Source organism: Chroicocephalus ridibundus, chromosome 10 (genome assembly GCF_963924245.1).
Source record: "Chroicocephalus ridibundus chromosome 10, bChrRid1.1, whole genome shotgun sequence".
NCBI lineage: Eukaryota > Metazoa > Chordata > Aves > Charadriiformes > Laridae > Chroicocephalus > Chroicocephalus ridibundus.
Window position 1 is genome coordinate 2,530,211 of NC_086293.1, and position 23,505 is coordinate 2,553,715.

At 43.2% G+C, this 23,505-nt stretch overlaps 1 protein-coding gene across 1 annotated transcript; it reads left to right on the plus strand.

The window, feature by feature from the left end:
- Positions 1 to 897: 897 nt before the first annotated feature.
- ACAD9 (acyl-CoA dehydrogenase family member 9) lies at positions 898 to 23,367 on the plus strand. The gene is made up of 18 exons (XM_063347629.1): positions 898 to 1,087; positions 2,676 to 2,769; positions 5,105 to 5,206; positions 7,689 to 7,795; positions 8,503 to 8,603; positions 10,359 to 10,437; positions 11,444 to 11,618; positions 12,232 to 12,305; positions 13,706 to 13,781; positions 14,479 to 14,549; positions 14,892 to 15,011; positions 15,817 to 15,945; positions 18,295 to 18,374; positions 18,949 to 19,075; positions 20,455 to 20,532; positions 21,422 to 21,550; positions 22,583 to 22,655; positions 23,076 to 23,367. Exons 1-18 carry the CDS (start codon positions 941 to 943, stop codon positions 23,174 to 23,176), a joined length of 1,863 nt encoding a protein of 620 aa, XP_063203699.1. The 5' UTR covers positions 898 to 940; the 3' UTR covers positions 23,177 to 23,367.
- Positions 23,368 to 23,505: the final 138 nt, after the last annotated feature.

Consider the following 23,505-nt stretch of genomic DNA (forward strand, 5'->3'; position numbering starts at 1 on the left):
AAATACTTATGTGTCAGTGAGCGCTCTCACCCACCTGCAGCTGAGAACACTAGGCTTGGGGCGGTGATGCAACAACCCTGACCAGTGGCCTCTGGTACAGAAACGGAGCCGTGCGTGTTTCCTAACCGCGGTCGGTATCGGGGTCAGCAGTGCCGCAATCTGCAGGGGTTTGACACTTGGGGTTTTTTCATAAAGCAAGAACTGCTGTCAAAGGCATGGCAGATGAAAGCCAAAGAAATAGGGGTCAGAGCATCCTCAGCGCAGTATTTACCTTGGGTCGTGGTGGTTTGTCTTTGGCACTTGGTTACCGATGGAAACAGCAGCACCAGTGAAGGGACACTGCGGGGGGGGGCTGTCAGCTTCCGAGATGAACACACAGACGAGGCCGAGTAGGGTTTGGATGGAGCCTTTGCGGTGATTTCTGTCGAATTGGTGTGCAGTTCAGCACCTCGGCCACATCTGCAACGGGGGGGAGGTGACACCCCCCCACCCCCCCCGGTCTCTGGCGGGGGCGCGCGTTCCTGCGCTGCAGCGATGCTTTCGTGTTGGTTCAGGGAGGGGACTCAGAGACATCCTGCGTGTTCCAAAAAACACTTTTATTGTCTGACTCAATGTCTGTAGCTACTGCTGGGGGGTCGCCAGGCCCGAAGCTGGCGGAGGGCTGTGAGGGGCTCCAGCAGGGCGGGGGGCCGGGGCCGGTCCCGCTGGGGCCGTGCGTGGCTTCGTTCCCCGCGGGTCCCGTTTCTATGGCAATTCTTGGCCACCGCGCGGCCTGCGACCGGCGGATGCCGCTGGCCCGTGCGTGCCCCTGCCGGGGGACCGAAGGCCGGGCGGGCGCGTTACCGCGGCGATCCTGGCGAGCCCCGGCCCCGCGGGGGACGACGGGAGGGGACGTGCTGGCGTCACGCGGTCACGTGCCCGTGCGCCGGCGTCAGGCGAGATGGCGGCGGCCATGAGCGGGGTGATGCTGCGGGCCTTGCGCGCCGCCCTCCCGCTGCCCGCCGCGCTCCCCGCCGCCCGCCGCCTCCGCACCGCCGTCCCCCGGCCCGCCTTCGCCAAGGAGCTCTTTCTGGGGTCGCTGCGCAAGGTGAGGGGCGGGCGGCGCCTGAGGGCGGGCGCGGGCCGCGGCTGTGGGGGCGTCCGGCGGGGTCTGGGGGAGGAGCGGGCGGGCCGCGGTGGGGGCACCGGTAACAGGCAGCGGGGGCCCCGCGGCGCCCGAGGGAGCGCTGGGGAGAGGAGGGAGAGACAGGCCGCGGCTGCGGCCACAGCTGCGGCCCCCTGCGGCCGGCCTGGTCTCTCAGGTGTGTCAGCCGTCCCGCGGCTGGAGCTGGGTGTAATTAACGGAGCCGTTTGCACCTGTGCAGACAGAGCGCGTCGTGGAGTTCGAAAGGCTCAGGGACAGCCGGCGGCGGACGGGCCCCCTGAGCCCACGGCCCCCTGAGCCCACGGCCCCCTGAGCCCACGGCCCCCTGAGCCCACGGCCCCCTGAGCCCACGGCCCCCTGAGCCTGCCAGCCCGGCAGATCCCCACAGAAACACGCTCCTCTCTGCGCTGGGCGCAGCCGCCTGCCGCAGCTCGGTGTCAGTTTGCCCTCTGTTTGCTTCAGGGAACAATGTTTTATGGAAACTTTTGCTTACAGTTTTTTACAGGAAAGGTTGTAGTTCTTGTGTCTTGAGATGCCACTGGACAAAGAAGTTACAAATTTGAGATGTGGCACTGTATTAAAACAATGCTTGTTAATGCAAGGTTTGGAGTATGTATTTATCAGAAATTACAGTTCAATAAATTGAAAGAAAAAATAACTCAAATCCACTGAAATGAGTTGAGCGATAAAGTCTCCCAAAACAGACCTTGTCAAGTAAAGTGTTATGACAGTTTGCAGTCAGACTCCATCACGTTAAACCCCAGTTCATGTTTCCCTTTTTTTCCTCTCAAATTTCTATATAAATAGTTTTCGGAAAAACTGTAGCATTTACTAGATTTACGGAATTTTTGAAGCTAACATGATCCTTCAGACTATTGTGGACAGTTTTCTTTGGGTAGAGGGAGACTTTTCTATTTAATAGAGGGCAGATTATAAAAATTAGGAGCATGCATCTCATGTTTTTACTTCACTTCTTGTGTTAGTTGCTTGGATTTTTTTATTTATTCAAGCCTGTCAGGTCATCCAGCTCCCAGTTAATGACCAAAATCCCAGGGTGGTGATAAGGAGCGATGTGGAACTCGGTAACCTTTGTACCAGTGACACCGAGCAGGTGGAATGTGCTGTGAGTTTCCATGGGACAGCGTTTATGGGCTGAGCTTTGAAAACATTAGAACACTGCATTCATTCTGATACAAATTAAAATTAACTAACTTTTTTTTAACCCCAAAGTGGGATTACACTGACAAAATTCATGGTTGATGAAGGATTTTTGCATCCTCTTAAGTCTTAAAGGCTCTCCGTTTTTCTCTGTTGTTTCTGTTTTTCAGGTAATGACAGTCTGATTTGATTTTGGTATGTAGCAAGGTTGAGCCCTGTGGATAAGGCTGTTTCTGAACGTTTTCCACAATTCTTAATTTTCACAGTTCTTTAGAGTCTAGTATTTGAAAGGCATATGTTCTTGAGTTTTTCTTTCAATTGCATGATTCATGCTTTTTTGTTAAGTAAAATAAAAATTTGCCTTGTATTTTAGGAAGAAGTTTTTCCTTATCCAGAAATTAGCAATGAAGAACTAGAGGAGATCAACCAGTTCGTAGGACCTGTAGAAAAATTCTTCAGTGAAGAAGGTATAGTTATTGGTTTCTTATTCATGCAAGTGATTTAGTGATTGCACTGATTTAACTATAGCCGTTGAGTAAGATTATTATACTTTAATTATTCAAGTTGTCTTATGCATTTGTCGCCAGTCATGTGGTGCTGCTGATTCTATAGTCATGTTCATTTGTGGCGTTTTTTATATGGAGTATTTGGATGCTGATGAGAAGAAATAAATCTTTGAAACAGAAAAAAAACCACAAATACACAGGAAGTAAAAGAATTCTGTAGAGGTAGGACTTGAAATTGTTTTTAGCTCAGTTGAGTAACGCTATTTATGGCTTCATGTATTGTGAAATTTTTCTGAAACTTTTTAACTATCCTGCTGTACTAAAAGTGGGTTTAGCAAAATTCAGCAGAGATATTCCTATATGATGATTCATTAAGAAGCTATGAAAAATGAAAAGCATTTATGTTTTTTCAGCATTAGAGAAGTGATTCTATTTGGGAAAAGTCCTATTAGTTGTATACACTCTTGATAGAGTTGCAGGGTGTTTCTTCTATTACCGGTGCAATAGATAAGCCAATTCTAGAACAATTGTAGAAAATTGGTTTTTACAGACAGCAATTTGTGGGACAGTTAAATGGTATCGTCTCACATTTCCCGCTGACAAAGATACTAGGTGTAGATTGCCAAACACCGCAGGAGTTCGAAGAAGCCTATGTTTGTCATAGATAACAATTTATGAGATTCAGGTAATTCTAACGATAAAATTGTCATGTTGCTCACTAGCAGTAAATTAAGAATTTATGCAGATTACATTTTTTAATTCTTTGTTCTGTTGGGGAACATCATTTATTGAGTAAAAAACTTGATATTTAAGGGAGGAAAAAAAATGTCATATTACAGAATCTTAACTGAAGGTGGAAATTGCTCATCTTTGTTTGAATTCACAGCTACTCCTGTTTAGTTATCCGGGGTAATTTATGGGTGTGGTAAAAATAGGTTAGGAGAGCAGCCTAAAACAGTCAGAAACTTGGTATGGTTGGCACCAGGTAAGGAAACTCATCTCAGCACAGTCATTGTGAAGCGTGACAGTGTCCAGACACCACAGGAAGGTCTGTGTGGGCACAACGGAGGAAGAGGTAAAAAAATGCCCTGTCTCTCCCCAGAACAGCTGATGGCTACCACAAATATGTGTCTTGCACTATGTAGCTAAAAAATTAGTGTGGGGAATGAAAAGTCTTTTTTAAAATGAATTTTCTTTTTGAATAACGTCTCTTAGAAGAGCATCAGAATGTTTAGTTGCCTCCCATTATTATATTTAATATAGAATTTGCATCGTCATTTCAGATTCTTTTAGGAAAATACCTTTGCTTTTGCAGAATTACTTCTTTTTGTGTACTTTTTGGCTTGTGTTCCTTTTGCTGCAGCTTACAGCCTTCCTGAGCTGCTTAATACAGTTCTTGTTTATTTTCATTGTTACAGCACAGAACAGCTCTTGTAGTTCCCCAAGAATTTGAATAACTCATAAGAACAAGATTTTTGTAATTAACTCATTTACGTACCTTTGTTTTTTTAATCGTGACCTAGACGTAGTTCAGTTTGAAAATCCTGGAAATACTTCACTTATTCTAGTCATGGAATCTGCTAATGTGCACAACCACATAGAAATGTTTGAGAAAATGAAATAAAAACCGTTTTTCCCACTTTCAAGTCCTTTTCCTGGATGTCGTGGCTTTACAGCCATAATTGGTATTCTTGGGACCTTCCACTTGGTTCTGTATTTTGACTTTGATGGTGTAATAACGTGGGCTACTTCAGTGGGGCGTTGTTCTTCAGAAACAGAATTGAGACCTCCCGCTGTGATGTTTAGGACTTGTCTATGAGATCGTTGTCAAAAGGCAAGAAAATGATCGTTTTTCACTTGGAGGGAGGAGGACGGGTTGGGGTGTGGGGCTGCCGCAAACAGCCCCCAGCCAACCCACGGCGTTATTAGTTTTACAGGAGCCAGTTCAGGGTCTGAGACTGTTCCAGCCACAGTGGGAGCAGGGCAAAGAGGACAGTAACGTCAGGCTGAAGCTAGAAAGAGTACTTCTTGTCAAGTTCAGGATGAGAAGTGTGCCCGTGTCTGCTGCAGCAAGCATTATGTCTGTTCTAAAGGGTCTTGAGAAGACGAGAGGGACAGCAGGGAGGGACATGGTGCCCCAGCAGCCCCTTGTCCTGTGCGTTATTAGGTTAGAGGTCACAGTGCTCACTCATAGTACACAGCGACCTTGGCTCCGATGTGGGAATGCTGCAGTCTCAGAGATTTTTTCTGTACTAAGAAACAGAGTTGTAAATTATAAAACCTTCTGTATTTGTAGTGGACTCTAAGAAGATTGATCAAGATGCAAAAATCCCACCTGAAACTTTAAAAGGACTGAAGGACCTGGGTCTCTTTGGCATGCAGATTCCAGAGGAATATGGTGAGTGAATGACCACAGAAGGATAACCCAGTAGTCTGCATTAAGTAATGCATTTTTGGGTCTTGCAAAATGTCCTGTGTATAGTCCTTTGCCTTGGACGTCTAAATTAGGAGCTGAGGCTTCATCTAGTTAATAAAGAGCTGCAGGGCACTGAGCTCGTCTGCTGGCTCTGTAGGGAGCTCTGCATGCTCCTACCTTGGGTGCCTAAGTTAGATAACTAATTTTAGATGGTGTAAATTCCTCTTGGCAGAGCATTTTCCTTGTTGTGCTTTTTTTGGATGCAGTAGAGCAGCTTGACATTCTGCGGGACTTGCAGGTCTTGCTCATGGTTCCTAAAATGACAGTGGGTCCAAACTACGGCGTCTCATGGAACTGATCAATCAAAGCTGTCGCCTGTCGTTGGCAGATGGGAATGTGTTTGACCTTAGAGAAGTGTGAAAGTATAATATCTATTCATTACAAGTATAGCCTTTGTAAAAACTCTTTCCTATTCAATACTGAACAAAAAGTTTATGTCTTAAAGGACATTATGGTGCTAATTGAGATCAGAGCCATTAGTTCCTCAGTGGATTAACCTTTAAACTTGCAAAGGAATTTTCAAGAAAACGGTAATCTTATGCATAAAATAAAAATTTGGATTGAAACTAATATTTTCCATGAAATTTATAAAGAAATTATATCCTTGCATCATCTATTGTCTAGTATAAAAGAAGATAACTTTAAAGAGAACAACTCAGAGGAAGACACAACTATGTTTGACCATCTGCAGAAGATGGTTTCGGTGGAAATAAGTTTCCCACCCTGTTAATTTTTTTTAAAGAGTCTGAAAGGCGATGTATTTGACATAGAATTCATACTTTAATAAAATGTCATTGTTGTTTTGATGTTGCATTGTTTTGAAGCTTGTGAAATAATACTCTCTCAGCTTCCAGTGTGTAAAAGGTCACAATCCATTCAGCCTACTCGTAGAAAATCATAGTCCTGTTTTCTTGTATGCTGCATAAAAACCAGAAGATGGAAAGCTATCACCGTGCTATAAGAAAGCAACTTTTTTCTGCACTACAAATAATATGCTTTTAATGAGGTTATTTCCCATTTTCTGTAGTTTAAACCTGCTGTATTTTCATTGGTGGTGCTTGTCATACTTCAGTCACACGTATTCGGTGCTTCGTGCAGTGCATGGTATTTTTCATAATGGTTTGGAATAGTGGCATATTTGCCAGAAGCATTAAAATGCAGAACATTAATGGGAAAAATGAAGCTCATGTAAATCATGGAATAATGTCGCTCTTTAAGATGGGCGTCATTGGAATTACTCTGCACATCATCAGTAGCTGAATGCTGAGCCCAGCACCACTTAGAAACGGGAAAAGAAGGACGAGCGTATAGACAGGAGGAGTGGGAGTTTTAATCCATGGAAGCGTGCTCTGAAGGGGAAAGGTGTTAAGAGGCAGTGATGTGTGTGCGTGGTATCGGGGAGACTTGTTGTTCTTGCATTTATTCATTACACGTAAAATAGCAGGACTATTGAGACATCTGCTGAAATAAGGTATTTGTTATCCTGACTTAATCCACTGTCCCAAGTAGAAAATTATTAACCTGGACATAAGACTATCTTGATTAGATAAAGTTATTTATTCAGAACTAATATATAAAATAGACTTAAATTACAAGGAATGGGACTTCTAGTCCTGATGACAAAATTCTTGATCATTAGACTCTGACAGATGCAGCTTTGGTTTATCCTACTTATGTTCTTTTCAAGCTCCTTACAAATAGTCTCTGCATTTGCAGCAGCGGATCACAAAATTCCTCCAAAACGGATGTGCTGGTGTCAAGTTTGTTGCTTGATATATTCATACTTTTTGATGACGGACATCAAAGTGTTGTATTTTATCCTCCCTTAGTACCAGTTTGGAGGGGGGGAAACTGCCTGGGGACTGTTTCGTGGCGGTTTTGTTGTCTAGGTCATTTTGTGCCGTGTTTGCTGAGGCTGGGGACAGCCTGTCCTTGTGTCTGTGCTGGGACTTGTCCAGCACCGCTCCCTCTGCTGCTTGGCTGCAGCTGGTCAGCCCCAGGGCTGTACGGGGGTTAATTGTCTGGCTTGGTAACGTAGCGTGGAGACGTCACCAAAAAATTCATTTTATCTCTAAGCACAGAATTCAGACCAGAGCAATTTTTATACTGAATCTTTTACCCTTTTCACATAACAGATACACACTTGAACACAAACACAGCTTTCTGAATAGAACTAAGTCCAGCACAACTCATGCTCATCAAAAAAAGTTACCATTTTCACAGTGCATTCTTCCGGCAACGCAGTACTTGTTTGTGGACATACTCTGTCCTGTCTATACCAAGACACTCCCCAGCTGACTGTTATATTCTTGATGTTTCTGTACTTGAAAGGGATTTTCTTGGGGGAATTGGCAAGTTGAATGTTAAGGTATCTACTTTGAATAAAAGACAGTATTCGTTGCAGGTGGTCTCGGTCTATCAAATACCATGTATGCACGTTTGGGAGAAATCACTTCGTTAGACGGATCTATCGCAGTCACTCTGGCAGCTCATCAGGCTATTGGGCTGAAGGTAACGCTCTGCTCTCCTGTCAAGTAGTTCTACACAACTTGATAGAGAAGGTGGGGTGAAGTTCGTTTAAATGTGGAGTGTGAGAGTAACAACTAAGAATTACTGGCGAAGCAGAGCTCAGGTGGAACATTCTGATGTCAGGTTGGCTGTTGGTGTGCCCGCCAACCCCCGCTGTGCCCCCCAACATCCTCTGCCCGTGGCTCGGTGTAAGACTTGTGCAGCATTAAGACTAAATACAAAGTACACAGGAAAATCGTTAGTCCAGGCAACATTGAGATGATAAGTCTTAGAAAATCTCATGTGTTCTGTTCTCTCATTAGGAGCTGTGAAAATTGCTGGTTTTGAGGTTATTAAAATAAAATTACAGTGACAGTAATGAAGGTATGACAAATTATAAAGACAGGACTATCTCAGGGCCTTTCAGAGCAACAGTTAAGTCTTCACTTAGAGCATAAATAGTGAACCCTGCCCTAGAAGGCGGTCTGAACAGTAGCCCATTGCTTATGGGCATTGAACATATATCATATGTGATGATAACTGACGTCTTTTCATGTCTGATAAATAATAATGTCCGTTGCTTATTAAAACGTCTTTTGTTATGCCATAAAACTTGCAAATCAAGCTTCCCGAACTTGGCTAAGCTTCTCTGCTTCATTTCTTTTTACACAGGCTGATGCTGAAAAGTTTTCTATTAATTCTTTATTTAGGGAATCCTCATTGCTGGCACTGATGAGCAGAAAGCAAAGTACCTGCCGAGACTGGCATCCGGGGAGCACATTGCAGCTTTTTGTCTCACTGAGCCTGGAAGGTACTGGTTTTGTAACCATAAAAGCTTCAAAAAAACACCAAAATTGTTTCTTTTATTATTTTCATCTTCATTACAGTGATCAGTTAATATATTCAATCTTTATTATTTGGTGCCTATGGCTTCAGTATACAGGTCAGTCTTTTTTTTTTTTTTTTAAAGGTACACTTCAAATCATGTAATTAATTTTTTCCCAATGTGCTGCTTATGGCAGTTTCCAAGAAATCACTAACTGTTGTTCCCATCCCAGGGATTCATCCACTTTATTTCTGGCATTACTGAATATGCCTTGAAAGGATACTATGAGCTGGGTTAGAAAAAATGTGCTGTGACTGTTCGAGGACGCTTTCAGTTCTCCTTCAACATTATTAAAGCCTGCATTGAAGGAGCTACCAAAATCAATAGGAGGAAGTTTTGGTCTTTCCTTAGAGTTTAGAAAAGGCACCTTTGTAGCAGCAGTTTCATTTCAAAGATAAAGTTACATTTATTATGTTTTTTCATGGACAGTTGCTAACGTTGCAAATTCTGTTAATGCAGAAGAGGTAGTTTTCTTAAAAACACCCAGGCAGGTTTCCTACGTCATTGTGAAGGAAACTGAGTGAAGGACTGAGACCAGTTGGGTGTTTGAAGTTGGATCTCACTTGTCCATACAAAACCGTAGTTTAAAACTGTCTTCTCTGAATTCTTGTCTGCTGGAATGACCCACAGTGAGCATTTGATGTACTTGCTGATTTTCACGCTGCTGTGATGTAGATACCTCCCAGCCATCAGTCGTGGGTTTTATTCAACAGTCCTAGGCTGAGTCCTGACCCTCTAAAATCCATCCCACTTGCAGGTCACATTTAAACTAGTGCAGATCCTTCAACAGTGGTCCATGGCAGGGACTTGGAAATAACGCACAGGACAAAAACCAAGGGCTAACCATGTTCTGAAATTCTTCTAACTTCTTTATTTAGCCCAGTAATATTTTAAAAGATTGCTGATCTTAGTAACTTTAACTTCAGTCTTCTTAGAGCCTTAGTTCTCGTGCACAGAAACAATCATTTTTAGAACTGGATTTTAGCAATCTGACCCTATTAAAACACCAGCTGAGATTTGGCTGTTCCAAAAACGTAACAACTGTCTTCAGCTGGAGGCCCGAGGTGAGCTGTTGGGGCTTTTTCATTTATGGAAGAGGGAGGGGGAGATGGTGTGCTGCTGCTTAATTCTGCAGTAAAGAGGTGATTGGAGAGGAGGCGTGAACTTTTACAGAATCACAGAATCACGGCTTTGTTGTAATTCACCTGCTGATTTTGCTCCTGTAGAAAGTCTTAGATGTGCCCAGGTGCTCATTGAGAGGGATGGTCACGTGTTTATTTTTCATTTCTCTTGAGCCTTTTTTCGCTTAGGATATAAACCCAGGGTGTGAATTTTTGAGGAAAAACCTAGACATTTTAAACTTGTGTTTCAGGATGACAGACTCAATGTGTATCTCAAAAAAGTTGGTTATGTGCCATTCTGCACATTCTGGTCGTGTCATAAAACTGATAACGTACGTGTTAATCGGCAGAAATGTCCCCTCAGGTAACTGAGGCAGATTTCTTTAGAGCTGTTAAATCTAGTAAGTTTCCATGTTAGTTAAAAACTTAAATTTATATACTACTATTTAATACTACTGTAAACATTCCTTTGTGAAGGATGGGAAGAGGGAAAAGATGGAGTTTTGTTTTTTAAAGCGTGTTTATTTCTTTAAACATTAATAACTCGTTTGGCTTGTAGTGGAAGTGATGCTGCGTCCATCCAGACAAGAGCAACCCTCAGTGAAGATGGGAAATACTTCCTATTAAATGGCTCCAAGGTATCCGCTCACAGACGGCAAATATGACAGGTGTTTGTTACGAGTTTATAGAAATCACCTCTGCCTTTTGCAGCATGGCAGGCAGGCAGTTTTGCTGAGTCAGAAGGTAGCTGGGCAGCGGCATCAGAATTTTGAGGTTTCCAAGCTAGTGCAGAATGCCTGTGTCGAAAAGAGAAGCTGTGTTGGTTTGGGGCCAAAGAGAAGAGAAAAGCACGCTGTGCAGGGAATGACCTTCACCAGCCCCCTGGTAAGGACAGGAAAAGCCTCTCCCAGGTTCCTTCTGCGTCGCCAGCTCATGGTGCTCAGCTTCAGGGAGGGGTGGGTAGTTAGTTAGTTAGTTAGTTAATTAGCCCCCTCTGTGACAGCATAGGCAAAAAGAAACCTGAAATCATGGTTTCCCCTCTTCATTCTTCAGGCTGGATTTTGTAAGTATTTTTGAAAGAAAACTTGAGCTGCTCGGAACATTTCTGCTGAAAGAAACAACGGCAAAATAAAACCTTTAAGAAAGGCAGAGGTGTACTGGGTTCAGCAGTATTTGTTACGTTGCAGACTTCATCGCTGGTTGTTGATCATTTGTCTGTGATGTGAGGAGACCCGTCCTGTGGGAGAGGCCGTACGTATGTGGCCTGATGCAGAGAATTCCTCATCACAGTTGAAATGATTTTGGTCAGAGTGGTTCTACAGCCTGTATTACCCTCGTATCCCTCGGGTGCCGCGAGCAGCAGGATATACAAGCTGTTGTGAAAATGCACTATGGATTTTAATTTAATTCCAATCTATATTGCAACCTATTTTTATAGTTGCTCTAAACTTACCATTCTGTGATCAACTTCCCTTGGAAATGTGTTCACAAGAGGCAAAACTAGCAGCAGAACGCTCACCAGAACCCAAGGGAAGCAGCAGCAATTTGTCTCTGTTCTTTGCTAGTCTCTTAGGAAACACTGAAGAACAACGCTCACAAAATCAGAATAAATGTATTTCTTACACATCTTTCCTCTCAAAACAGGTGTGGATATCAAACGGTGGCCTTGCCAATATTTTCACAGTATTTGCTAGGACAGAGGTTGTTGATAAAGATGGGCAACTCAAAGACAAAATCACTGCCTTCATCGTAGAGCGGGATTTTGGTGGAGTCACTCATGGCAAACCAGAGGATAAGTTAGGCATTCGAGGATCCAACAGTAAGAATCACTTAAAATTGTTAACAGAAATTATTTTAATGTTTTGATTTGTTTAGATAATCCTAATTCAGAGGCAAATTGATATCTGTTCTGTGTAACAGCATCAGTTTCATGTTTCTTTACCATGCTTTTCCTATGAGTCCTCCCCTAGTGCAGGGCCTGCAGTAAGATATCCCTGGCGTAGCATTCCTTCCTGTGCGTGTGAAGCGTCCCCAGCTACGCAGTGACACAAATGACTGGGGAGATTCAGTGACCAGGTGGCTTTAATCTAGAAGTCAGCGTTCACAGGCTCTCCTTAAGCTCTCCGGTGATTATAGTTTTTCACCTTCTATCATTGGGACTTGGCTGCTGTGTCAGTGCCTTAAAACAGAGACAAAACTATAGTTCTCTGTTTACACAATGTACATTAATTACATTTTGAATATTTTACATCAGTAATTGATGTCAGCTACAGGCTTTTCCCAAATTCTAACTTCTTTGGCAAAGCACATGTAATTCTGTCATAAACAGTGCGTTAGGAAAACTACGTGTTACAAAAAGAATCAGTTGTGTCCTGAATGTCTTTTAAATGTTTCTACATAATAATTCAGCAGCTCTTCACTCTGTCTTTCAGCTTGTGAAGTACATTTTGAAAACACAAAAGTGCCGATAGAGAATGTCATTGGAGAAGTAGGAGGGGGATTTAAGGTAAGCAGTAAATACAACTACTGACGATTTTGAAAAGCCTGAAGGAGACTTTTGGTGGTTTTTTTTTTTCTGTACTGAAGTTTCCTTATTGGTAACATCTTGCCAAGCTGAAGAATATTGGAGGACGCGCTTCTCACTTTACCTTATATGCTTTGTATTAAATAGCATAATTTCGGATTTGTGTGTATTTCTTCTCAGTACAGTTACAGAGCTGGTTCCACTACTTGTTTGACTTTTTATTGTTTTTCATGGTGTACTGTTCTCTTAGAAAAGGGAGCAACTTTTTCAACAGAACTCCTGAACTGAATCAGGGAAATGTCTGCTGCTGTTTCCTACAGCCAGAATTGTGGAGTGTGCAGAAGGGGAGGGAAAGACATGAGTATAATGGGAAGCGGTTGGAGGGAAGTGCAGATCCTGTCCAAGGCCCCGTGGCTGTCAGGTGCTTTTCCAGCATTAGGTAATGGCACAGGAAAAGAACGGGGGGAGAACACGGAAAGGCTCCCCTGGCACTGGCTCCTCTTGGTCGCGCCAGAGAAGAGTGATGGCAGTAAAGCTACCGCCGGGCCCTTTGCTGTTGTAGCCTTTCTCTGACGTCTGGATTTGCAGAGCTGTTCGTAGCGGCCCCTCTCGGTTTTCTCACTCCTTCTGTCGCTGGCAAGTCCAGAGCGAAATGCTGAATGCAACAATTCTCTTTAATGTCGTATTAAAAGAAGATCTTTGTGGTTTCTTCTTCAGATAGTTATCACAAATTAAAATGTAGGAGCTGACTTTTCTGCTAAATTTCTTTACAGTCTTTGAACTGAGTCACCCAGGTTTCTCTTGGTAAGAAACAGTAATGCTAGATTTCAGAATTTATTTTTGTACATTATGGATCTGTATTTCATTCCTGTTCCCTTGTCTTTTGTGTTGCTGAAAGGTATCTGAAGCAGGAAAGCGTCTCTCGCAGGTCAGCTGCAGAGATGTTTAGCTTTGGTGTTGTGTACAAACATTAAACAATATTCTGTTTTTCTCCTGCCTCTGATAAACTTCATTAGTGCTGTCTAGTTTGCGTGGTGTTTCTCTAGTTGCAGAGAAATGCATTTTTATCCGCATTTTACCTTAATGCGGTTGGAATAGAGGATTACTTCCAGGTCACTGGTTCATCAGCATCTGAAAGCTATTTCACATATGAAATTGGATGTGGTAGGTCACCTTAAAAGCCTGGGTTTGAAGCATTGGTGCAGGGATGCTGAATGCTGCGCAGGCCGGTGTGAGGCGGGTCACAGGGCAGGAAGCACATTCCAGTGACAAACGAAATCCAGGAAAGCACGAGAAGATGCAGCAAGAGGCAGTAGCCAGCGTGGCCCGAGGAGAAGGGTCGCGCAACAACGTTGCCTGAAAACCATTCCTTTCCTTCACAGGTTGCCATGAATATCCTGAACAGTGGAAGATTTAGCATGGGCAGCGCATCTGCTGGAATGATTAAAAAATTGATAGGTGGGTGAATTGGGTGTTCTGGATTGCTGGATGCCGTGCAAAAACTGATGTCCCCAAGGCATGTAATGCAGTTAATTCAGAATACTAACACAAGTCTTGTTCGTAACAGCATCACTATATTGTCAGTCATAACATGCTTTGACTTCTTTAAAACACTAAAATATTTTTTTTAAAAATTTTTATTAAAAGCCTGTTTACAGTGTTTTAACACTGAAGCTTTTTCAGTTCATATGTGGAAATGTATTGCCTTTCATTTTTCTGAGGTAAAATGTTCTTACTAAGAGAACAGCCTATATACTGTTGCTTTGAGAAGGTGTAATCTCCCGTAACATCTCCCACTTGAACAACTGGCTCAAAGCTTATACGCAGCAATAAGTAATAAAATTGATTTCTACCCAAAATGGTAACAGAAATCCCTGTATAAAGCAACCAATTATAGCACTAAAACGTGCCTTCTCTGAGAGTGCAGGTTCCCCCATCAGGTTGTTGGTTAAAAGCCTTTGGCGCGCTGTTCCCAGCCTTGAGCAGCACCATCACTTTGGGGTGTTTGTCACCAAGTACAGCCGCTGCGGCAGCGAGGGGGTCCCCGGGGCGGGGGTTGGCGGGTGACAGTCCGTCAGCAGCAGGCGGCTGTTGGCAGGGATGCTCCCTCCCAGTTCTGCTGGTCTGAGATGGATTTTTTTTTTTTTTTTTAAAGAAATGACAGCAGAGTATGCTTGTACCCGGAAGCAATTCAATAAGAAACTGAGTGAATTTGGATTAATTCAGGTAATAAACTAAATCTCTGTGCTTTGTATTGGCGAAGTGCAAGGATTATGTTGGGGTTCTTTTGGCTGTACTCCTTTAGAAATGGCTAGAGGTTTTGCATTTCTGTAATCTCAGCACAGGCTTTTGTACACTGATCTTTTAAATGTCTAGAATGGTAAATGTAATGAATAAGAATGTATGTTTTTCGATTTTTCATGATTGTTTTGCAGTAGTACTTTTTATTAGTTAGTATTTCATAACATGTTAAACACATGAAAACTGCAGTTGTGCTTTTAAGTTTCAGGCTTGAGTGTGGGATTTTGCATCTGAATTATGTATGATTCCTTCGCTCCTGTTTGGCAGGAGAAGTTTTGTTTGATGGCTGTGAAAGCGTACGTGATGGAGAGCATGGCTTACCTCACCGCAGGGATGATGGACAGGCCCGGCTTTCCGGACTGCTCCGTGGAGGCAGCCATGGTCAAGGTAACTCATTGCATCGGAAGAGTTGCCTGGGGCTTCGCGCTGACGCAGGCTAACACCGCTCCAGGTTTTCTGTCTACATTCCATGTTGCTGCGAGGCTCAGGTGTTAACATTTACGCATATGATACAAAAACCTCAGCTAAGTGAAAAAATAGATCTTAACTGTTTTCTCTAGGTGCCAGGTACTGTTGATTACCTGTGCTTCAGGCTTTTGTCACCATACAAATAAAAACTGCACACAAGCGGTTTGGAATATCGTGTTCCTCTGGAACACAGTTGTTGTGGCCTCACGGGGCAGGAGGAGTAAAAAGGGCAGGGGGTTACAGCTCCAGCTGCAGCCCGGCTCGGCCCCGTCCGTCCTGCCGTGGGCAGAGGGAGCTGGCGCCAGGCCCTCTCTGCCGGAGCGTCGCCGTGGGAGGCGTTTCTGGAGCACAGGCTGGTGCTCCCTTGAGGAGGACGCACGGATTGTCGGCCCCCATCGATAGTGCTGTACGGTGTGGTTGGTGCAAAAGAACTCCTGTCCTGGTGAATTCGGGCTCCAGCCAGGCAGCTACGGCTGGTCTTCCCCTTCCTGGCTCTGACGCTCCCGGGAATGTTTCCTTATAGGGATGCTTTTGTGCATTGCAAGGAAGCTATTTAAGTTTGACTGAAGTACGCGCCCTGAGCCTGCCTATGTGCTATTTGAGGCAAGTTTTTAACAGGGCTGTGGTAACAGCAGTACCAAACGTTACAGCGGTGTCGCGCAGCTGTACCGTCTCGTCTGGATTCGCTGGGTCGCGTGGTGACTAAAATACTGCTCAACGGCAGGTGTTCAGCTCTGAGGGTGCCTGGCATTGCGTGAGTGAAGCACTGCAGGTTCTCGGCGGCCTCGGCTACATGAAAGATTACCCCTACGAGCGCTACCTCAGGGACGCCAGGATACTGCTGATCTTTGAGGCAAGTACCAGTATACTGGTTTTACTGGGAACTGAAATTTCACACTCTCACATTCTGTAAACCTGAGCTGAAACCCGAGTTTTCCGTTGAACAGGCCTTCGTTCCTTTAGTTGCAAAGTCTATAATAGTTAGAATAAGACTAAAGAACGAACCTCGTGTCGTTTGGAGGTGTGGATGCTGTCCTAGAGTGCACGACGCTGTGGTGGCTCCTATGGACTAACCACAAAGTGTGAATTACAGTAGGAACTGGCACCAGCTTTGCCTCTAAAAGGAATAAACCGGTAATATGTATACATGGTGGGATATATATATAATTTTATATAGAGATACTGGTAATGTATATACAGGTTCTTAAATATTTAGAAACGTTCTGAATATTTTTAACACAATATGCAGCTGTTCTAAACACACTGTCATGCCAAAAATCAGTCCCTGTTCATGGCTTTGGTTTGTTGTTGTTTTGAACAGACTAAAGGAGTCTAAATTAGCATAAAAGCCTAAAATTATTTTAGTTGACAAAAGTAACTCACCGGTTTACATTCAGTAAATGGTGTTGGTTGCATGCGCTGACGCAGGCTGACGTCAGAGCACTGCGGCTGCCTGAGCAGGAGCCCTGTGAGAAGGAAGTTGGCCATCTTGCTTTGCAGCAAGCACATTTTGGAAGCTTTTTGCTGCCTTTATTCTCCTGTAGTCACACTAATGTGAGTGATGGGATTTGGGAAGAGGTATGGGCAAATTTTAATCTGTAAACAGATTTCTCTAATAGGATTTTTTTTTTTTTATTTCGTGGCTAAGCTGCTCTGCTGGTGCCTAGACTTGAGTAACCTTTCTTCTTGCGCGCTCCTCACAAGCGGAGTAGGGAAGCTCATAGAAGATTAATTTAGAAGTTTAATTACCTTATTGATGTGCATTTATTTTTTTTAAAAACTGTTGGCTGTGAAATGTATTCTGTTTCCAAGCTGGCTTTTCAGTGACCGTTCATCTGTACCTCTGAGTCAGACTTACAGACTTGATCTTTCTTGATGGGCCGTTCAGGAAGGCTCGTGTGCCTCCCGGTGTCAGGACAGCAGCGTCTCAGCTGCACGTGAATGCCAGCAAGGACAGGCAGCGTGCCGTTCAGTTTGCAAATACGGCTGTGTTTAGCTCCTGTAAGGAGGAAGGGGCAATTCCAGCATGGATAAAAGAGCAAGAGCAGCCAGCCTGTAGGGTTGTCGTGCTGGGGGGTGGGACGTTTATGAATTCTGAGCAGCAAAACCAACTGAGATGTGAGGAGCGCGGTCTGGACTGGCTGAAGCAGGGAAGACCTTTCACATTGGACAGATTAGAGTAAGTCTTGTTTAAAAAAGCAGCGCAGCACACCATTGGGATTCCTGTCATTCAGCTCATTTTTCTCACTGATCTCAACAATTGTATAAAGTTGCTTTTCTGCTAAAAAGTGGAGATTGTGCTTAACCTCACTGGTTCCCTTGGCCTGGTTGTGGGGACCTGCCCGCGGATGAGCTGACTGCCGTTTGCTGCGGGCAGGGGCAGCGTCCTTGTCCCAGAGCTGCGTCTGTTGGGGGCTGCGTATGCACACACACACACACACACACACACGGGACCAGACCGGACACTTCCTCTGAGCTGTAGCCTCTGTCACTTGGCCTGTCCCCGCCTTGTGGCCGTTTTGACACTGACCTAATATTCGGGGTGCTTTTCAGCCTTCTGTGTTTGGATCTTTATTCTTCAGCCACCCATATTAAACCAATCAATCGTATAATGGATTCCCAGACGTCCAATTGTGCAGTATCATCTTAATGCCTCGGTCTGCGCTTGCCTTCCAGCCAAAGAGGCCCACCGAGCAGCTTCACAACCGCTTAACTGTTCCTTTACTGGAACACGCAGAACTTCGATTTTGCTCAGAATGCATTTAGTCGGTTTCTTTTTCATTGTGGTACATAGGTATGGTTAATAAAGAGAGGCTCAGCTTCTTCACAGGTAAATCAGAATTTATAATTGAGATAAAGCAAAAGATAGCAAACGTTTATGGATGGCTGAAGAGTAATCTTTTAATAGCAGCAGAGCAGAAAGGGAAGCCTGGCAAAACAGACCTGCTTGGAAAACACTCGTTAATGTTGGAGACTAAACTAAAGAACCTGTCTTCAAAATTACATACATACTTTAAAAAAATAGAGTGTTTAGTCTGTGTTGCTTGCTTCTGATATCCCTGACCCTTTTAATTTAGACATTAAAAGCAATTTTAGGAAAAAAAAAATATACCAAACATTAGCACAGCATATCTAGAGTTGTAAATACTGAAAATACTTTGTACTTGATACTGACTTCACTTTATATTATGTTTTTTTACAGGGAACAAATGAAATTCTGCGATTGTATATTGCTTTGACGGGTATGCAATATGCAGGCAAAATCTTAACTGACAAAATTAAGTATGTTCTTATTTTTTTGCTAATATTTTTATTAAACTAAACAGAATCTGATACCTGTTTAACTATAACTAAGAGGGGAAACTGTAGGAAAGAACCCACAGTACCTTTCAGTGTATTATTATCTGTCTAAAAGATCAATGTTATAGGGTGCTTTTTTCTTTTTAATTGGATGTTTTTATAGATTTAGGAATCTTGGCCTTATTATATTTTATCTTACAATTCCAGCTTGTGTAAAATTCTGTTTTACAAGACCAGTAGCTAAAATTTTGTAACATCAGATTTTATGATGAAGTTTTATTGGTGAGACGGCTGTATTGTGTGTATTGAGTACAGATATCGGTCTCTGGAATTTATTGCATTTTTGAGAGGAAGTGAATCACGTTGTATAATTCCAGGGCCCTATAATTGTTCTCCAGACTTTTCATGGTAAAATGGAGCAAAAGACTTGCTGATTCATAAACTGGAGGGGTTTGGTAAAGCATTTAGAATTTCACCCGGTTACCTGAACCTGCTGAAGCTTCCCTGGCAAAGCAGGAAACAGCCTGTAACTGCTGCCGTTTGCCCAACCTTTCAGAGAAATCAAGAAAGGAAACGTGGGAGTGGCGCTGGGGGAATTTCTAAATAAATTACGGGACATGATGGGCAGAAAAGTGGATTACGGGCTAGTTGGCGACCGCGGCGTGGTGCATCCCAGCCTCCAGGTAAGGGCGGGGGGGTGGGGGGGTGACACTGCTCTGGCAGCAGGTGCAGACGCTGGTCTTTCGTACCCGATTCCCTTCGCTGCTCGTCACAGCCTGGTCCCCTCTGTGTGCAAAGCAAAATGCCTGTTAGGAACAGAGACTTAGGAAGTTAAGCAGATGCTTATACCTTTGCTCAGGGGTAAGGACTTAGTTACAGATACTGGTACAGATCAAGGTAAAGTCAGGACTGCTCTAAGTTTGTATTTATACCAATTCCGGGTTTACAGCCATTTTAGTAATTTGTACAAATGGAGCCTGTGCAGTATTAGAGTCTTTGTTTGTAATGGTCTGTTGCTGCCCCTCACAATAAGCTCAGTTACAAAACACGGTATTTTTTTCCTGTTCAATAGTTAGCACAGTTTTAGGCAAGAATATTTCTGTGAACTATGTACACATACTTGCGTAATCACTCAGTAGATAATTTTTATGACTGAAGATGAATGTTCTGTTAATAGAAAAAAGAGAAGATATGTTTTTCCTATGATGTTTAGTTAGTGATTTGAAAAACTAAGAAAATTATTTGTACCGCTGTGTCAGTATCCCTGCCCCCCGGGGCGGGTATTTCAGGCGCAGAGGTAAGGGGGGGGGTTGCTGGGACTGGCTAATGGGGGGCTGTTCCATAAGGCCCCTCCTCCTGCGTCCTGCGGTGCCCCCGCGGTGCGGGGGGATTGTGGGATCTACAGCAATCCTCGCCTGGCTGGAACCCTACCTTCGAGTTTCCTCTGAACAGCTTCAGACCCACTCACTTGCCTCCATATTACAAGAATCAGCACAATGCATTAGTTACGTTTATGTATTAACAACAGCCAAATATGACACTGGAAATCTTTTTCCTATTTAATACCAGAATTTGAGACTATTGGTGAATTCACACAGTAGTACCAGATAATGGTGATTTTCAGGGTTTCCATAACCTGCCATGCTTAGAATTAGAATTAGGTTTGGTGGGCAGAACTAAACCTTGCGTAAGAATTTTTCAGACTATTATTTGCATAAGCATAGAGACTATACTGAGAACTTACCAAAAGTAAAATATAGAAAATTTTAAGGCATATTTTATAGAGAAAAAACTGCCTATCTAGATTTCAGCAGCAAACTGGATGAACGTTAAAAAAACCAGTGTTTGCCAAGAGAAAATCTCGTATTAGTTGGGTGTCACGATACCAGAACTGCATCGAAACAGTGATGATTTTTTTCCCCACAGAAAAGAATCAACATTTTCTGATACCATTCCTGTGCTTGCAGTTTAGCAGTGTCCTTTTTTTAAGGGGCTGAGGGTCTGCTTGTTTTTTCCCTTAGAAGACTACTCAAATTGTTGCATTTCCTCTTTTATTTTATAGGAAAGTGGCAAGAAACTTGAAGAAAACATTCATTATTTTGGAACTACCGTGAGAGGCCTGCTCACTAGGTTTGGCAAGGTAACTGCTGTTTTGTACTGTTACCTTCATTATTGAATAGTTTATCTTCAACCAAACTGGCCTCGCTAGAATCTAGAGTGGACGGTGCGTATGGCAAGAGCCAGGACTTCCTTTACACAGCGCAGTTCCATTCAATATGAGAAGACACACTGACATTTTATACACAATGCAATGGACAATTTATATTTAAAAAAAAACAAACAAAAAACCCCCAGCAGTCTTGGTGAATGAGTTGTTTTCTTCTTCCTCTGTAAGCACAAGTCCTGCCAGCTCCAGTGACTATCGTAAGTACTTGCTGTGAGCAGCCACGGCACCCCATTTCCCTGCTCCCACAGGAAGAGCCGTGCCAGCAGCTTTTCAGTTTGTGCTCGTCATCCTTATTGTACAGCAAACAAATCTCCAAGGATGCCACGCAAATGGTGGCATAAAATAGGAGAGACTGAACTTGGAATACCCTGGATTTTCAATTTTGTGCCAGTTAGTTAATCTGATGTGTTCTGAGAAAGCTTATCAGACCAGGCTCCACCACATTCTACTTTACCTGCATTTTTGAACAGGTTTAATCTATTTGGTACTTTAATTTGCAGTGATTTGGGCGTTTACCAAAGCTGTTTCAAGACACAGTAATTTTACTGTTGGCTGCAGCCAGAAAGACTGTTACAAGGGGGAACATAGTTAATCCAAAACTGCATACTTTAAACGTAGTTAATCCAAAAGGCAGAGCATAAATCAATCCAAAACTTTCTGATTTAGGGTAGAAATTCTATGTAACAACTTACCTGTCTGTGCTAAATAAGGATGACCCTACATACAAACTATGAAAAAAGTGTTTGGTTAAAGTTTTCAATTTACGAACTACAAGCTAATAATAATTTTTTTACTCTTCTAGACAATAGTGGATGAGCAGTTGGTTCTGAAGAGAGTGGCAGATATAGTCATTAATTTATACGCGATGACCGCAGCCATTTCCAGAGCAAGCCGGTCCATCAGCATCGGGCTCAGAAACCACGACCATGAAGTAAGTGTTAGCACTTGTACACATTTAATTCTGCACTCCTTGGATCGTGTAGCTTAACAAGCTGTATTTATTACGGTTCTGCCTCACCAAGCGTTGTGCAATAGAGGCACTGTCCCACCTCAGCCCTCCCCTTGCAGCGTTGCAGCCCGACTGCGTTTTGCAAGGCTCCAACCAGCTCCTTCGCCTGGACGAGCGACTTCCCCTCCACTGGGAATCGTGCCCGAGCAGGACGCTGCCCTCAGAGAGCTCTAAGCCAGCATCACCAATGGCTCAGCCTTCGGAAAACCTCAACAACAAATAGCTTTCAGTACACTTAAAAGTACACTCTGCATTTGTTACGAATTTGTATCTACCACAGCAAACTCCCCTAAGTGCACCACAGTGTTCCTAAGCTGGTTGGTGCGGGAGTGCAGTGACCACACCAGCGCCTCTCGGGTGCTCCCAACACAGGGGTTGCGTGCCATCAAAGTATTTAAATATTTTGACATGTACGTGCACATTTATGAATAAATTACAAATGTGCATGTTCTCTTAAACCTGCTAATACCATGCAGTTCTTCCCAAAGTCTTCCCATATAATCATTAATAATTAATATCAACAGTATTTTGACAACAAATTTATTGACAGTGAAGTGGCCGTTTGTCACAGAGGTCACTTAAAGTTTCACTGTAACGGTTATGCTACAGGACAAGTAAATTTGCTACAATTAAGTGTCAGACCAATCCAAAGTGATGAACCTTTGTCTCCGCGGCCCTTGAGACTCTCGTTTTGTGCGTGCGAGCCCCTTCGGGGTTCGTTCCCAACAATGTCTTCTGGGCAGTTTGAGCGAAGGGGTCACCCCAGCTCTGCCACTGGGCAGCTGTGGGGGAAAAAGAACCACCAGCTTGTAGCCCACACGACCAGCTCGCGGGGCTCCCTTATCAAGAGGCAAAACTAGACTTTCAGAAGTTTAAATTACTGTATTTTTGCTACAATGTTTTGCTTATGAAATTCATTTTCTAGTTTTAAACTGAGTTTTACTATTTTCTCAGGTGCTTCTTACAAATATCTTCTGCACAGAAGCATATTTCAAGAATAATTACGCCATGGCTCAATTAGAAAAATGTAAGTTCTATAAAATAAAATGCATGTATTACTCTCAGGGCTTTCGCAGACTCTAATCAAAAGTAGGTGGTTTTGATGTGACCAACAAAACAGTTTTGCTCTGCTTTTAACTCAGATGAGGAACAGAACTGGTACCAGCTGGAAATAGACTCTTCATTTAATAGATAAAAAAACCTGCAGTGATTCTTTTTTCCCAACTGTGGGGAGGAATATAAAAATCTATCAGTAGGAAATACTCCTGTAAAGATAATATTAGATAACAATTAGGTATTTGACCTATTTGGTTAAGTACTGACCAATTAGGCATTTGCACTGTGAAACTCAGTCTGCAATAATCAGTCTTTTTAGAAGATAATGTTGAATTATTTCCTGGCACTTGCATTTGGTACTTCAGTTAACTTTCCTTCTGCTTCTCCACAGATGCAGATGAAAATCTGGATGACTGTATTAAAAAAGCTGCAAAGCAGATACTGGAAAAGAGAGCGTACACCTGCTCTCACCCCCTGGACAGGACGTTCTGACCGCTTCCCTGGCAGCGAGTCCTGATGAATGTAAACCAGTGGCTAATTTTCTGCAGTTCAAGTATTTGCACCTTAAAAATAACCGTTTAATGAGTTTACCAAATGTAATTAGCTGTAACTGTGTAGAATAAAATTTCTAAGCACAACTTCATATGAAGAGGATAAATAAAGAAATTTTGTTAAAATCTCAAGTTGTCTTATTCAATGTCTGTTTCCTTGGAGCCAAGCAAAGACAGCCGAGGTTCGGACGGTGAGATGTGTCTTCCCAGGGAAGGGACTGGGTGTTTCTGTAAGTATCTTTAAGCTTAAATCAGGTACGTACTTACGTG